This window comes from Equus quagga, chromosome 2, assembly GCF_021613505.1.
Source record: "Equus quagga isolate Etosha38 chromosome 2, UCLA_HA_Equagga_1.0, whole genome shotgun sequence".
Lineage (NCBI taxonomy): Eukaryota > Metazoa > Chordata > Mammalia > Perissodactyla > Equidae > Equus > Equus quagga.
In genome coordinates this window covers 35,699,429-35,716,180 of record NC_060268.1, presented here as the reverse complement: position 1 = coordinate 35,716,180, position 16,752 = coordinate 35,699,429, and the positions used below count along the sequence as shown (strand labels likewise).

The window sequence follows — 16,752 nt, the reverse complement described above, 5'->3', positions numbered from 1 at the left end:
ATCAGCAATTAATTGGAAAGTAAGAGATGTGACCATATGTAGGTTACCCTAAGTGTGTGAAGCAGTTTATATCTGTCGTATGCTATTTGCTCTAGAATCCTTGCTTACTTTAGCCCTGGAGACCTAATTCTTCACCTGGTACTTACATGGAGTTCTTTGTAGTAGTTTTCCAGTATTTCAATCTATGATCTTGAGAAGTTAAAATTTTTACTGGTAGGAAGACACATGAAATGAGCTACAGCTTTAAGAGTTTGTTTAATTGCCAAAGTTGGATGTTTATGTGTAAGGCTAAAACTGGTGATTAAGTGGACGTCTGCTTTTGCCTGCCCAGAATCCCTTTCCCATTCTTTGGGAACCCAGCCCCTTTTCCTGTGGGCAGCACATTCCATATAGTTTAGGTGGGGCTGACTCCCTTATCTCTTTCTTGTTCCCTTTCCTCCCCTATCCCTTATAAGAAGTTGGACGTATGATTCATGGATTCATGCTTGACCAATCAGAGTACGCCCATTCCTCTGGCCACATTGATTGTGGGACAGAGGTAGGCAACTGACTCCAGCTAATTCAGAATCTCTGAAATTTCCTGCTGGAGCTATTGGAAAAGACTTTTTCATTCTGCTAAGATCGCTAATCTGGTAGTATGAGACAGGCTGTTGGCAGCATCTTGCCGCTAGAAGAGAATACCCATTCCAAGAAAGAAGGGAGAGAGATGAAATCCTGATGACATTGCTTTGAGGCTTCTGGATCCAGAAGGATGTCTAAAGCCCCAGATTTTTAGTTGTATGATGCAATACTTTTTTTTTTCTGTAAATTTATAAATTAGCTTAAACTAAGGTCACTTGCAGTCAGAGTTCTAATATAAGCAGGGAGCAATCCTCTGCTTTGCAGGGATCCAGTCTCTTAGAGTTTTAAGATTCACTAGAAGAATTGATCAACTCTAATTTTGCTTAGCATTCATGACATTATTCCAAAAATGGTCTAGTTTGTTTACTGTCTGGTACGATTTAGACTATCCGTATAGCCACAGAAATCTATTGACAGAGCTCTTTACTGGGCAAGGTCAATCTTGGAGGGACAACATGGGGAGGGCCGGTAATCGAGGAGGCAAACCTTAAGGGGATAACTGAAGAAAACCTCTTCTCTCCACAAGTTCCGCCGTCTCCTAGTCTACAGACTCCGACGCCACTTGCCTTCTTTTGCTCAAGGATATTTCTGGGGGATCAGTGGGGTAAAATGTCCTCTGTCTCAAGAGTGAGAGATGGAAAGAGAAAGCATCGTAGCTTCCACAGGATGCCCCTGTTCAGTATCTTGGGCAGTATGTTGACAAGGAGATCTGGATTTATAAAACTTATATGGAAAAACAAGTAGCCCAGCAGTCTGATGAAAAATAGGATGGTGAAAAAGAGATATCGAAAAATCCTGAAAAGAGAAAGCCAAGAAACCGTTAACCAGAGGTTAGAAAATCGGGAACAAGATAATAAGTCATACCTAAAAGCATGGCTGGCTCCTTCTTGATGTTCAAATGTCTCCCACGAATTGTTGTGTCTATTCCCAACAACCTCTTATAAAGGCAGCGCCTTCCTACGTGCTGGTCTGCCAGCTACTTTCTCTCCCATCACTGTGTTTTATTTTCTTTTAGGATTTATCACTATCTGAAGCTATCTTTTTTGTTTATTTTTATTTTGGAAAATTGTTTTCCAAAGTAGTTGCACCAATTTATACCCCTCCAGCAGGGTATGTGTTTCTGTGGATCCATATCCTCTCCAGCACTTGATATCATAAGATTTTTAACATTTTGCCAATCAAATGGGTGTAAAGTGATATCTCACTATGGTCTTAATTGACATTTCCCTCATGAACAATGATAGGCTTTTTGGTCTTATGTGTTTCCCCTTGCCATTTATCTACTAGGTGGCTTGGGCTTTTCTTATTGATTTGTAGGAGTTCTTTAGATGTTCTTAATATGAATCCTTTTCCATATTGTGTATTTTGAATATCTTCCCTCTACTTTATAACTTTCACTCGCTCTAAGGTACTAAAGAACAAAAGCTATTAAATTTAATAAGGCCTAGTTTATCTACATTTTCTTTCATTAGAATCAATGAGTTTTGCATCTTGTTTAAAAAAACATTCTGTACCTCAAGGTCTAAAAGATAATCTTATTTTCTGTCAAGAGTTTATGCTGGTTTAAAAATACATCCACCAATTCTTTGATACTCCTCCCCTCAAGAGATTGCCCTCCGTTGGAGTGTGGACCGGACTTAATGACTTGCTTCTAAAGAATCGAATGTCATGGAGATGACAGTGTGTGCCTCCCAGATACATACTAAAGGCATTGTAGCTTCATCCTTACTTTCAGAAGGAAGTCAGTTGTCACGTGGCGAGGACACACAAGCAGCCTTGTGGAGAGTCCATGTGATGCGGACCTGAGATCTCCAGCCAGCAACCAGCAAAACTTGCCAGAAGTCTGAGTAAACTACTTTGCAAATAAATCCTCTGTGCTCAGATAAGCCTTCCAATGACTGTAACTCTGAGCAGCATCTTCACTGCAGCCTCATAACAGACCCTGAGCTGGGACCTCCTGGCTAAGTGGCTCACAGATTCCTGACCCACAGAAACTGCGAGATTATAAGTGTTTGTTGTTTGAAGCCACTGAGTTTGGGGTAATTTGTTATGCAGCAGTAGCTAACTAATGCTGAGTTTTAAAGATTTTTTTAAAAGACATTTAGTTCCTTAACATATCTGGGCTGGCTTTTCGTATATGCTGTATAGCAGTGATCCAATGTCATGTTTTTTCTCATCTGGAAAACCATTTTTCCCCACCATATTTATTGGACAATTCTTCCTTTCCTTTCCACACATAATCGCTGTGATTTGTCAAAGTTCTGTATTTGCACTGTTTGTGAGCTCTTTGTTCTATTCCACTGCTCAATTTTCCTCTTCCTGTGGCAATACCACACTGTCATAATTACTGTGGTGTCACAGTAAATCTTCATATCTGGAAAGGCATGTCCCTCCCTCCTAGCCTTTCTTGAAAATTATCTTTACTCTTCCATATATGGTATATTTTAGTATCATTTTATTCAATTCCATGAAAAATCTTTTGGGGAGTTTGATTGGAATCGAATTGACTTTATTAGTCCTCTGGAGACCATTGATATATTTTTGATATTAAGGCTCTCTACCCATAATTATGATATTTCTCTTCTTTCATTCATGTTACTTTTAATGTTTCCTAATAAATTTCTATAAATTTCCCTCTGTGGTCTGATTTCTTCTTTAACTGATGAATTATTTTGCCCTTGGGGTTTTAATATGATTTGTGTGTGCACACCTGCACTGCATCCTTTTCGATATTACTCTTATCCAGCTGTGCTGGGCTCTCCTGCCCCAGGACAAATTCACTACCCACCTCCACTCACCAGTCAAAAGTAGCCCCTTCCCCACGACTTTTCTTAAATTTTCCTCTAGAGTTACTCTCAGTGACAGGAGCCAGGATCCATTCTAGTACAGCATCTTGGTCAGACCTACAATCAGGAAGCCCTTTACAGACTTCTTTCTACCATTCTCCCTGAAGCTGGATAAAATATTCATGAGAAGATTCTGGAATGATATTCCCAGGGAAAATCCTAGGGATAGCCAAGCTTTCTTATCTCTTGAGTCAGTGCCTAATATGCCAGTGCCCCCCAGGATATTGGAACAGAACAAGAGGAAAGACATCTGTAGTTTGAGGTGACGAGCTAGACGTGCAGGATGTCGTCAGGTTCTCTTCAGGATACCAACGCTCCTTGAGGCAGACGTTCTTATCCTGGGGGTCCACATGGGCAATTCCATGCAGGGCACTGGTGTTAAAGTATAGGTGCCAAGACAGCGTAGGAGTTCAAGGGAAATTTCTGCCACTTGTTCTGGGAACATTGTATTTAGGGATGTCGAAATATGTAATATTTCACTCATCTGATAGGAAGGGTATCCCCCTTAAGCAAATTTTCCAGACAATTGGAACTGACCTTTAAGCACCAATAATTTTATGTTAACCATTTTGATGGAATTTTTTCTAAATCATATTTCATACCACTTTGAATATATGTTTCTCTATGTCTTCTTACACAGATTATATTGAACATAATTTGACCTTTTCTTGAAAATGCACGGACTTCTTGAATACCAATTTTACTTTGCTATCACAGTGATTCCCTCAGGACTAAGATCCACTCAGTTGTTTGAATCTTGAATTCTTATTCAGTTTAACAAGTATTTTTGAGCAATTATTATGTGCCGGATACTGTTAGGTGCTGTCTCTTTTTCACAATCATTTTCTCTCTCTTTTATCTGCTGTTAGGCAGTGGTATACTTGCATTTAGAAGTTCTTTTTGTATTTAAATTTCTTCTTTCACATCAAAGGAGTAATGTGCTGACATTGTAACAAGATCTGAGCTAGACTCATCTCACACAATAGCGTGAAAACCTAATCTGGAATGCTTATGAACCAGGAAGGATCTCCCCATTTCTAATGCACTGATGCTACTGGGAAACCAGATACCTCAAGCTAATTCAAATTGTTAAAGGGAAAGGGAGTAAGTATGAGATTTGCCACATCTCTTTTACCGTAAGATTCCTATTTCTGATTACTACTAGGCAATCGGCTTCTAATACTGGAAAGCTGAGATTTCTAATTGCCTTTGGACAAGGAACTCATAACATTAGAACTGAGAAAGGTAGTCATTGATGACACTAGTTTGTTGACTTTACTCTGTGTGTGTGTGTGTGTTTACAAGGTTCTCCTTATCGAGACTTTGCTGTCTTCCAGGATGGCTAAGGAGAATTCCCAGTTTTCCAGAAACTTTACTCAAAGATATTTACTTACCTTCTACAGAACCGTGTTCCCTTCTTATGCAGAGAAATATCCTGGGAGAAGAAGAAAGGCCATTGATAAACAAGTAATTTCTGGAAGCTACCATCACTGTCAAATAATACTCAGTGAGCCATTAGTTAAATCTTATATTTAGATAATATTTTATAATTTTTTCATATGCATAAGCAGATGAAATTTTCAAATCTAATCTTTTGTTACCTGTTTATATACTGTTAGGAATAAACGAAGGCAAAGAAAGGTAAAGTATGTTGCCCAAGGTCATACAGCTAGTAAGTGGCAGGGCCAGGCCTGGAACATGGGTCTTCTGAATCCACGTTCTGGGCTCTCTGAATTACACCCTTAACTTCTACTTAGCCAGTGATCCTTAGAGGAGTTTACAGGCTATGAAAGCCACACAAACATATTCTAAGAGATAATTTTAAAAACTATAAAAATGTTAAGATGAGTATATCCTGGATTTCTGTAGCATCTCTTTTCCAAAGTAGTTTCTCAGTTTTTTCATTTTCCTTTTAACTTCCTTGTGAAATAGAAAGGAAGAGGAATTATGACTATATTTAAAATTGTGGAAATGAGGTTTGCAGAATTGGAATTAGACAGAAACTTTCTGGGTTACAAATTTTGTTCTATAGCTTGAATAAGATTAAGTGGCATGCTACCTGGTCAGTTGCTCAGGGAGCCTCTACAAAAATTACTCAAGCATCTTATGTCATTGAACCACCACAGAACTCTGATAATCTTGATGAAGACAACTCTGTTGTTTCTCTGATAGGTGGTTAGAAGGAATGCTTTGATGAACAACTGGGAATAGGTGGTGTACATATCAGGAGCACGCCAAGCTTGGTTCTAGAGAGGTGGTGTCCAGTTAATTTCAGGAGTTCTGTTTGCTGAGTGAAATATGCAAACTTGGGACCAGAATAACTTGTTCAGAACAATGAGAACCATAGTAACTGTGGACATGGTCTAACATATATCCAAACATCCAAATGACCTGAAGGACAATGGTCGATTGTTGATATTTGCTTGTAAGGAAGAGATGACATCTCTTTTCTGATATTTTGAAGACCGTAAGTCTCAATGACATAAATTTTCTAGTGAATATCAGCCTTGGCTCTAAAGCTAATATAAATTACAAAATTAAAATCCAACAAAAGTTTCTCTCTTAGCCTTATGTACTTGCTGCCACAAGACACCAAGCAATCCAAGAGGCCTGGCGCTCTGCATCCAATTCCATTTCCTTTGCCTATGTGCCGGTGCTGTCAGGATGTTAACTACGAACAGACACTGAAGCTGTATCATCAAGAAGCAATGACTTATGTTTTAATGCACAGGACCAACTCTGATGGTGATAGATACCCTGGTGCTCTGTGTTGTGAAAGATTTGGGACCATGTTGGGATCATCAGGAAAGAAATATGTCATTGTGGGAATTGGGGGAAGGGTGTATGCATCGTGTGTTGGCCTCCTCTCCATAGAGTAGATCCTCAGTTAATGTTCCTTTTTGCTTCCATTCTGAACTCTCTTAGATCTTAGGCTGTCTTTTTGAGAACATGTCATTTGCATGGCTGTAAGGGAGGGAAGACAATTGTTCCTTAGCACCCTCTTTGTTTGTTTAGGGTTATAATGCTTTGGAATTACATCTGGTACTATGCTTGGAAAATGCACATGGGAAGACTGGTAAATATTTGGTGTTTTGGAAACTCCTTTGAAAGGCAATGACACTGAGAGAAGCTGAAGATGGAGTGGAACGCTTACCTTATTATTTTGGCTGTTATGCTTTTTTCTTGCAGACATGCTCAAGACTTTTGATCTAAGGGGAAGGGAACCAAGATAGGGAATGAATAAGGTACACTCAAATATTCGTACTACATGATGGTTATTTAAAAATAGTTTTATATGGGGCTGGTCTAGTGGTGTAGTGGTTAAGTTCACACACTCCGCTTTGGTGGCTCGGGGTTCACCGGTTCAGATCCTGGGTGCAGACCTACACACCACTTATCAAGCCACGCTGTAGAGGCATCCCACAAAGAAGAGCTAGAAGGACTTACAACTATGTACTGGGGCTTTGGGGAGAAGAAAAAAAAAGAGAGAGGAAGATTCGCAACAGATGTTAGCTCAGGGCCAATCTTCCTCACGAAAAATAAAACAAAGTTTTATATTCTAAAGATAGTCTGTCTGCTATTTTAGCTAGTGGCTACACGTGACTATTTACATTTAGGTTAATTAAAATTAAAAAAATCAGTTCCTCATTAGCCATATTTTAAGTACTCAGTAGGTGGCTAGTAGTGGCTACCTATTGGACAGCACAGAAAGTTCTATTGGGCAGCCCTGTTCTAGAATCTTAGCTTAGCAGTCAAGCCATACTTAATGTTCAGGAAGGATCTAGGGAGACCTGAAGGTGTCCTTTAAGGGTGAGAACATCCGAGTCCTGGTCCTTAGCCTATGTCGACCTGGCCTATTTAGAGGCTATATGCAGTTTGGGTCTCTTTCTCTTGATCCCAAGATTCCAAAATACTTAATAAATAGAAATACTTCTTGACTGAATTAAGTTTTAACTTCTAAAGAGGGTCAAGAAATGGAAGCGAGGTTTTTGGGTTTGGTTTCTCACTATTTAGGTTTTTCTGACAAACTCAAGAAGTACTTTTCGGGGGGGCTTTGCTCTTATTTCTTATTTCTAATTAGCAATGTTCATAGTTTAATATAGTATACAGTTTGAGTTTTACAATGTGGTAGCCTTAGTGTGTGTCTAGAGATTAGTTTCATCCCTATTCTTTATGGTTGAGATTCTGGATATTGGGGGAAGTGAGGAAGGTATCAGTTTCAAGGCCTTTTCTGTGAAATATAAGGAATGCCCTTCTTATCAAGGTGCCTGATCCTTTTTTAAGGCTCACGTTCCTGCCCTTAATATAAACCCAAATTTATAAAATTTGGTGATAAAATATGGTGATATATTTAATATATAATATATCAAATGGTGATAAAATTATGAAGGGAGATGCCTTTCTGAGTCTTTTAAGAAGGGTGGGGGAAGGACCTGTGTTTTAAAGTTGGTGTGGGTTAGTAGGGGCAGCCAGATCATGAACAGAGGGAAAGGTACGTGGTGTTGGGCTCACTCAATTCCACACAGGAATTGGTCGGAGAAAGGTTTGCTCTGGCCCAGGCTGAGATGGAGTTACCACCAAAACCAGGAGGTTCCTGTGTTTGCCAAAGCTCACACTTCTCTCTCAAGGAACCGGGTCTCCAGTTCTTCCTCTATTTTCCTCAGAGTTTCCTGGTACTTCTTCAAAGAGAAAGAAAAAACCACAGTTGCTAATTAGAAGCTTTACGGTTTTTCTAATCATAATAAGCACATATCATCACACTGTGACATGAATGTTTGCTACTCCCACTGCCCCTCTATGTCGTTTCCTGGACCCCACCCACCACCACTCCTCATCTCTCACTACGCTTCACTACTGGGCACGTCCCTGGGCAGGTGGGATTATCAATAGGAAAAGTGCTCATTATTCATTTGGAAGCTCAGAGGTTAGGAGACCAGGGAAGTAATAGAATAATGTTGATGGTGGAGTGTCAAGGACCTTAAAGTCCCTTTATGGCGCCACCTTGAAGAGTTAAAGTTGTTCCAGACAGTATTCTTTGAAAAGCCTGCTTTCATTTCACCCTGTACCTTAACAAGCCCTTTCCTACCTCTTCACTGAGAACGCTACCTTTATGCAGAGGGCCTGATCCTCACAGAGCTGGGCCACCAATGCGTAGTCTTCCAGGACCTGGGAAGCCAAAATTCAGTCTTAAATTTCTCTCAGTACATCGCTGGAAGAACAAGAGGATGCTCATTTCCTCCTAAGTCCTGGACTGTAAATATGGTTTTCTAATTGTTCTAAGTAAGTTTAGTACATATGAACTCATTTGCTTTTTTGAGGATAAACAAGCTATATTTTACAGTCCCAATGGGAATTGTTTGGGGATAGTGGGGAGAAGAATAGATACTGATTTGTGAAAGATATAGATTATGGAACGGATCCTGTAAAACTGTTAGAGCAGGTAATCTAGAGGAGTGTATTCGTCTTTGTTTTCTTCATGCCCTCCTTGGCCCCGTAGTGGTCTGGATCCCGAACCTTATTATAACCCAGTCACTTGAGGAATGTATCAGATGGTCTGACGGAGGATCAAGTTTCCTTTCCCTTGGGAGAAGTAACATTGAAGTTCCTCCTCTCATTACCTTGGCCAGCTCCTTCTCTTGGTCTGCATAGGAAGCTTCCAACTGTTGTAACTTAACCTATAGAAAGGGGAGGAGAACCATAGCTCAGCAAGGTGAAAACGGAATCCCATTCTAAAATCTGTCTCAAAGGCTTTCTCACAGGCGACTGACTTGCGTCAGGCACCAGTTCAGATGTCTTTTGATGGAAGGGAGTCAAACCATCCAGTGTCCTTTGCAGCTGCCTGGTGAACCTGCTTTTCTACCCTCTGGACCCCTTAGCATTCATCAGTGCTCCCTTCATCCATAAACTTCAATTCTTAGCTTCTTTCTTTCCTAGCTATTTCTCTTAGAAAAAGTGTTAATCTTGAAAAACTTCTCTTTTCCTTTTCTTTTTATATATTCATGACTCACTTTCTCCCTCCCTGTATTTCATCTTCCCTCTTTTCCTTTAAATATTTGATGAAAGCCTATATTCTATTGGTCACTATGCTGGAGTGATGGGGAATACCGAGTATACAATGGTGAACAGGATTGATAGGCTGTCTGCCTGCCTCATGGAGCTGACACGGGATGTAACAATCAACCTGATAATAAGTGCCATGAAGGAAATAAAAACAGTAATGTGATGAGAGTGAGTGATGATGTGAGAGCTGTTACAGGTGGTTGGCGAAGACCTCTCTGATGAGATGACACTTGAGCTGAAATCTACATGATAAAAATTAATCAAATGGAGATCTGGAAGAAATATGTTCCATGTAGAGGTTACAGCGAGAGCCGAGACCGTGAAGTCGCCCAAATTTGGTCTGCATGAAGCCGTTATGTGGCTGGAGCATATGGGCAGTCTGGTAAAAAGGAGGTGAGGTGGGGAAAGGTAGACATGGACGAGATTATGTAGGGTCTTATAGCTTCTAGAAGGAGTTGGCTCTTTATTTTAATTGCAGTGAGAAGCCAGGAGAGAGCTTGAAGTAGAAAAGACACAGTCTGTTTTGTGTTTTTAAAGAAGGATCTTTTCCATGTGTGGAAAGTAGATTTTTCAGGAAAGAGTAGAAACAGGGAGACTAGTCAGGAGGCTCCCTCTGCATCCAGGTGGGGGTTATGGTGGCTTGCAAACGGGGGTAGGAAAAGCAGCAGTAGACGGAGAAGAATAGAGGCCTTTTGGGATATGATCTGTGGGTATCTTTCTTTCCTTCCTTTTCAGCTCTGTTTTTCCCACTTTCGTCTAGGTACCATTACTTCTTATCTGGACTCTTCCAACTGTTCCTTTCCCCTCCAGTCAATTACCTTTAAGGCCAGACAGCCAAATGTGCTAAGGGCTATATTTTTAAGACAGTGGTCTGAGTTACAAGGAGTTGAAGCAGGTATCTCATTAAACTACTGAACTGATCACCAGTATGTAAGAGGAACAGGAGCAAAAGAGATGCTGTATATTTCATAGAATTAGAAATATCACCTGAGAATTCTACAAAATAGGTGGGCAAGAGTTAATAAGACTCTAGAACTCTTTAGGGCTGAACTGATTGCTGCCAGGAAAATAATGGCCATTGTTCTGACAATGCCTGGAACTCTCTATCCATACTTTATCAGCTCAGCTCTGCTGACTTAGCCAGCACAGCCAGACTTAAAGTGTCACCACTGGATTCTGGCGGGCTCGCTGTCAGGAGAACTTCTTAGCCTCAGGAGAAGGAAGACCCTGAATCTGCTGAGTGCTGCAGCTATGTGACGAGGACAGAAGAGGAGCTCCACAATCCTTTCTAGCCTCAGCTCCAGTTTTTTCGCAATGTACATGCAGGCTCCAGATTTATTTCTGTCCAGATAAGTTTCTGGAATGAGCATGGCCAAGCCAGCTTGCTTGGTGGCTTTGGACTTCCTGTTGTTTTGTGGCCATCAACACTGATTTGGTCAACAGAAGATAGGGGAGTAATTCTCTATCCTTTCCTTTTCTGTTTCTATTTTCAGTGTGTCCATAGCTTCAGAGGCTTGATACACACAGTATGGGCTTAAGGGTGTGCTGAAGAAGCTAAAGAGAAATTAGGTAAGGCAAGGACAAAGATGCAAGTCTACAGAAAGTATCAAGTAAAAATTGTATCTGCTGTCTGAATAAAATAAGTCTCTAGTTCTTCTGGAGTGTTTGATCAGATGGGTGTGGTTGTGCCCGAGTTCTTAACTCCGGAAAACAAATTAGAGAAATGCTAAGCACTGCACGATGTGCTTAGCAGGGGGATGTCACTGAATACCTGAGTGGCCAATCCTTTTCTGGGTTGGAATCAACGACAGGGTGTGTAAATTGCCTAGCCACAGTGGATTTACAATCCTGGCTCTGCCGCTATGAATTCATACATATGCCTAAGCCAGATTTTTAAAGAATCACTTTAAAATGATGTGACTTTTCAGGAGTTTTACACTCCAAACAAAGGAAAGAGTATTTTACATGTACGATTTCATTCAATTTTCACACTGAGGCTGGAGGAGCTGATGAAACTGCCCCACTTCATGTACCATGGTAAGCGCTGGGGCTGAGGGTTAAACCGGGAACTTCCGCTGCCCCCAATGTCGTGTACGCATTTGTGCGTTTGTATTCTGCTCTTCCTGATGGAAGCAAGAACAAAACACATGACTTCAGCGTGAAATGCCCTACTAAGGGCAGAGGAGAATTCAGTACTCAGCGTCCCAGGCTTAAGCCTAACGTGGGCTAAAACTACACAGAATTTATCTCAACTTTGACTTCAAGTGGAAACAGTCCTGGTCACATAGCCCAGACCCACTCAAAACTGCTTTTTCATTTACCTTTAACTCTTCTGGGGTTCCGTTTAGATTGCCTGGTTCACACTTGGTTGTCTTAGGTAATTTGCTTGTAAGCTACGGTTTCAGATAAAAGAAAATACACTTCAAATGAAAAATACATCAAGTACAAAATATAGAAGACAACAACATTCTCTGGCGTGCAGGCCAGTAACTTGGCCTTGATAAAAGCTGCCAGCAGATGGTCCCTTGGTGGGTACTTGGTGCCCTTGGAAATATCTTTATTCTACCTTCTTCTTCTCACTTGTCTTGGCCACCAAAGCTAGAGTCCACTCAAGGCAGGAGCATGTCCGTGAACCCTTAATCCATGCTGGGTCACACAGGGCTGCAGGCATGGGTTAGAGAGTAGGGTAATCATGGGACGCCCACTGTATTCTGAGCAGGAGTTGAAGTAGAGGGAATGACGGAACAAGGAAAAGGAAATTCTTGAGAATTAAGTAGTTTTAAAAGTCTCGGCTGAAAGTAAAATTAAATTCTCATCACAAAGGTCCCAGTCAGTCACTTCAAGAGAGTATCTGTTGGAATCCATTTTCTTGAGTTAGAATGGAGAACCCACAGGATCACTGAATACCTCATTGGCTCCTCTCCCCTGAGCTTGCAGAGAAACTCCAAGCATTGAGGTGTGAGGCTCAGACTCAAGAGAGTGGAGCAGAACCGCCATGCCCAGCACAGGCTACTCTGACAGGAGGGGGTCCCTCTCGATCATTTTCCCTCCCTTGCCTCTTTGATGACTGGGTCTGCCGTGGGGATGCTGGACAACACAAGAACCCCAACCCACCTTTCTTTGAAGTTCTGTTATACTGTGGACCAGAGTCTCATTCTTCCTTTCCTGTTGAGAGAAAGCAGCAGAGTATTAAGTGTGCATGTGCACAACCCCATCGTCTTTATCCAGTTGATTGTTCTCCATTTCACTCTGGTGATATTTTCCTGCAGTAACTCTGACTGCATAATGTCAGGTGTAGGACCTGTGGTTTGATCTAAATATATACCCACCAGTTTACCATGGATAGAGACGCCCACTTGCAGGGCTTCCCAATATTAAATATTACCAAGGAAGCCTTGCCCTCCACACATGCCCTGCCACGTGGGGACACATTCTGCCATGACTTCTAAGTTGACTAGTCTTTGTATGTAAAAAGAGGAGCTGATCTGACCGCTGATGCGAGACAGGATGAGGAATAAAACCTCTCAATGGCTCTTCCCAGCTTCTTGCTTACAAGTCTGCCCGTTTCTTCTTCCAGCTCCTGCAAGGCTTTTTCCCTTTCCATCGGGGTGCAGATCTCCTCCCACTCCTTGTCTTCCGCCGAGTCTTTGGTCTCAGTGATCTCACTTTCCAGCCTGGGGGACAGAAGCACACACTTTGAGGAATTGGCGGTTTCAGAACTGATACAACCCATATGTCAGTTTTAAGGGTACTTCAATGAGAATAAACATGAATCTCAAGTTGGAACCCCTTCTTTCCTGGATCCTTAGAATCAGAATCACTTTAAAGGCAGGAAAAGGAAGAGTGCCCTGATTCCCAAGTCAAACCCCCCAGTGTTTTTATAACTCGGGTAAATATCACCCAGTCTTTTAGGAATCTCTTTGAAACGTGCTCTATTTCAAGGTGTGAGCCACAGAGAAATGCCAAAGAATGAAGAAGAAACTTTTGCTGTACAAGATATAGGTCTCGAGAGCAAGCAGGAAAGTTCCGTTTCGTGTCTTCTCCTCCACTCTATCCTTTAGATTGTGAACTTCCCTCAGGAAACCCCAACACTCACCTCTGAATCTCCTCTTCCTTCTCATGGATTTTGAGAAGAAGTTCCTGATTTGCTTCGTCTATTCTCTGCATATCCCTTTCAAGGTCCATGTTCAAACTATTAATGTTCCTCTTTGACTGGGCCAGTCTTAAGATTTCCACTTTCTCTGACCTATAGACTCAGCCCCCCAAATGAACAAGAGTCAGTTACCTTAAGGTCGATAATCTTTGGGCCAAAGGGGATATCTAGAAGATGTGTAATTCATTAATCTGGCTGTTTCTGAGAGCATACCTTTCCATTCTCATTCTTAGGAAATTATATTTCTTAATCATGCTCTCCACTTTTTTTCAATAATTCTCAATTCAGTCAGCAAGGGGAAGTCTTTCCCAGGCTTTTCTTGGCCAAGGTGCTCAACATAATAGGGCACCTCTGCTCTGGCTCCAGGAGAAGCTTTGCATCTTTAAGTAACCTCTTGCATTGGAGAGAATGTTTTCTCAGACAAATTGTTCAGAAAATCTGCCCATGCAATGCACTTTTATTGAGTACTTTTATCCAGGCAGCTGGCACATCGCTTACGGTTGGGGCCGGCTTCATGCAGAGCCACGGACATTTCCACCAGCAGGCAGGGCTCCAGTCTTTCCCTCCCTCCACCATCTCAAAACTTCTCCACTGCCTGCTGCAAAGCTTGAGAATCTACCGTGGGACTCACTCAGCTGAGCACAGACAGATAGATCCAGGCATTCACTTTCAAGAATGCAAGCGTGTTTTTTGAAGTAAATTTGAAGGAAATAATGGTAATGCTAGAGCAATCTAGAAAAGACATGTGGGAAGCTCTCAACAAACTTTTCTTTTTCTTGTGTGTCAATTAATTAATTGGTTTGTCTTCAAAATGATTAACTGGGAATAAGGTAGTAAGGCAGAGGGACTTTCGTTCTGAGTAGGAATGAAGGGTAAGAGTCCTGCCTTGGAAGGGCTGGCTTGGATGAGGGCTTTACAATAGCTGTAACTTCAGGAGGGCACGGAGTGCGAGGTGTGGAGCGCAGCGGGGGATGGACAGACGGGGTAGAAGAAGAGAGGCAGACTAGAAGACGAGGGAAGCCATCAATGGCAGCCTCCCTTCATACCTTGGTCTTGGCTGTGGCTTTGCATAAACATGATTACTTACTCAGAATCTGGCTGATCTTTGTGTTCTTCCATTGTAGATTCCCTAAAATACGAACAGCGACGTATCTAATGAATTGGGGACATGGGTGCATTTATGAAACAGAGTAACTAGCCAAGAGTCCCAGAAGATGGGAATGAAATTAAATTAACTGATTTCCTCCCTCCAACCCCCACATTTCGGCCATGACAAAACCCAGCCTTCTGACTTTTCTGCCCACGATCTGACTATGTCTCTGTGAGGATACCGTCAGGACATAGGGATGATTCTGAAAGTTCAATAGATGTCCTGCTAGCAGATCTATTCAGAGATGGCTCACCAACACAAAACCCTTTGGAAATTTATACATGACCGTAAGAATCAATAGGGGTTATCAATTGTTCTTATGTCCTCTTTTGCTCTAGGCCCAGCTGCTTTCCTTAAGGCCCCAGGGACATGGATGTAGCGTATAACGGCTCTGACAAGCATCTTTTTGCTTTATAGTCTGGCCTCTGCAAGAATCTCCAGATATTAAGATCTTTAGAATTAAATAGGGCTCAGAAAAACCAAGCAACAGTAAGTAATTTGGATCATTCTGCCCCTTAGTTTCCTCTTTTTCTCCATTTCTTTGATAAACTCTACTTCCCTTCTGATGCGTGTGGTCTTCCTGATTCTGCCCTAGTCAGTTAGCTTCTGAAGAATCTAATCTTTCCCCACTGGAACCATCCAGTAGAATCTCAGAACCTTCCGAGGAGTCATAATTCTGCTATTGACATAGGATGGGTGGAGCAACGTGTCACAGTGGGGTGGGTGGCAATGGTTTCTCACCATTTGTGCAGAGTTCAGAGCCTCCATGGGTTTGTGTGTTTCATGGCTGAGTCTACGCTTGGTAGCAGTAGGTTCAATGGATCTGATTTCTGGGTAGTATGAAGGGGTAGACCCTATCTTTTATTTCTCTGGCAGATTGAGCTCCCTCCCTGCCCATGTGTGACTAATATGGGAACTCTGGGTCCTAAGGCTAGCAGTCTAATCCCATAATATAGCCAACTAACAACTCATTCATTCTAAAAACCTTGAAACATTGAAAGAGCACCTATGAATGCTAGGGACTGTTCTAAACACTAGGGAGAGAGAGTGAAAAAACCGGCAAAAGAGGACCTGCCCTCACGGAAATTCCATTTTAGAGTGTGTGTGTATGTGTGGGTGGGTAGCACTAGGAACAAAGTAAATGAGTAAATTTATTTTATTTGGTGTGATAAAAGAAGAGAATGCTATGAAGAAATAAATTAGTGAAGGAGGTAAGATGAAAAGTAGTGAGTATTATTTACGTGGGAGGGAAGTTGTTGCTATTTTAAATAGAGGATGCAGAGAAAGCAGCTGGGCGTTCCCAGACCCCAAAGTGTGGTGTAGATGTTAGGAGGCCTAGTGAACTGGAGACCTTAGGTCGTGCTGAGGTGGACACAGAATCCGCAGGCCTCACAATCACCAGCAATAGCAAGGTCCATGGTCATCAGCGGGATGGACCAGCACGCAACCCGAAAGGCCAGTAGATCCAGGATGACCAAGAGGAGGCATGAAACCCAAAGCTACTCCTTTGATGCCTTAAGGATACGTAGCTTTCCCTGCACCTGCCACTGTCCTGGGGAAGAAGAGAGCTCTGGAGAGGAAAATCTCCCTAAAAGAGGGAGAAATTACCCCAAAGAGATTTTTAACTCAGAAACGTCTATGATATCTGGAATTGACCTCCTTGACTCTTTTCTACCAACCTGAGGCATAGAAGCTAGAAAGGATGATATGATCAGTTGCAGAATGCGAAGAACATATTTCTGCATACCTGAGTTTGTACATTTTGGCCAGATTCTGCACTATTTGTAACTTCTTGTGTGTGCGAGCCATGGAAACCTGGGAAGTTTCAGATCTTGACTTAATAAGGACCACATTGAGTTGATTTGTGAGCCAGAGTGACTTCTTAACATACTGTAGTTTCTAACAAACTATTTGTAAAATTA

The 16,752-nt window shown here is 41.8% G+C and overlaps 1 protein-coding gene and 1 non-coding gene across 2 annotated transcripts; both read right to left on the bottom strand.

Annotated features, from left to right (window-relative positions):
- Positions 1–1,217: 1,217 nt before the first annotated feature.
- TMCO5A (transmembrane and coiled-coil domains 5A) lies at positions 1,218–14,799 on the bottom strand. The gene is made up of 12 exons (XM_046652737.1): positions 14,768–14,799; positions 13,624–13,773; positions 13,081–13,201; positions 12,642–12,692; positions 11,849–11,920; positions 9,086–9,142; positions 8,574–8,633; positions 8,082–8,146; positions 6,622–6,676; positions 4,862–4,902; positions 3,420–3,524; positions 1,218–1,416 (listed from the first exon to the last, which is right to left on the bottom strand). Exons 1-12 carry the CDS (start codon positions 14,797–14,799, stop codon positions 1,218–1,220), a joined length of 1,008 nt encoding a protein of 335 aa, XP_046508693.1.
- Positions 4,391–4,494, bottom strand: LOC124236542 (small nucleolar RNA U13). The gene has a single exon (XR_006887776.1). It is a non-coding gene; the product is annotated as a small nucleolar RNA U13 (small nucleolar RNA).
- Positions 14,800–16,752: the final 1,953 nt, after the last annotated feature.

Coding starts and splice junctions, on each gene's coding strand:
- TMCO5A (XM_046652737.1), bottom strand. CDS start 14,799: ATGGAAGAACACAAAGATCAGCCAGATTCTGA. Junction 13,774..14,767: donor AAAGATCAGCCAGATTCTGA/GTAAGTAATCAT, acceptor CTGAGTCTATAG/GTCAGAGAAAGTGGAAATCT. Junction 9,143..11,848: donor GAACCCCAGAAGAGTTAAAG/GTAAATGAAAAA, acceptor CCCTTTCTATAG/GTTAAGTTACAACAGTTGGA.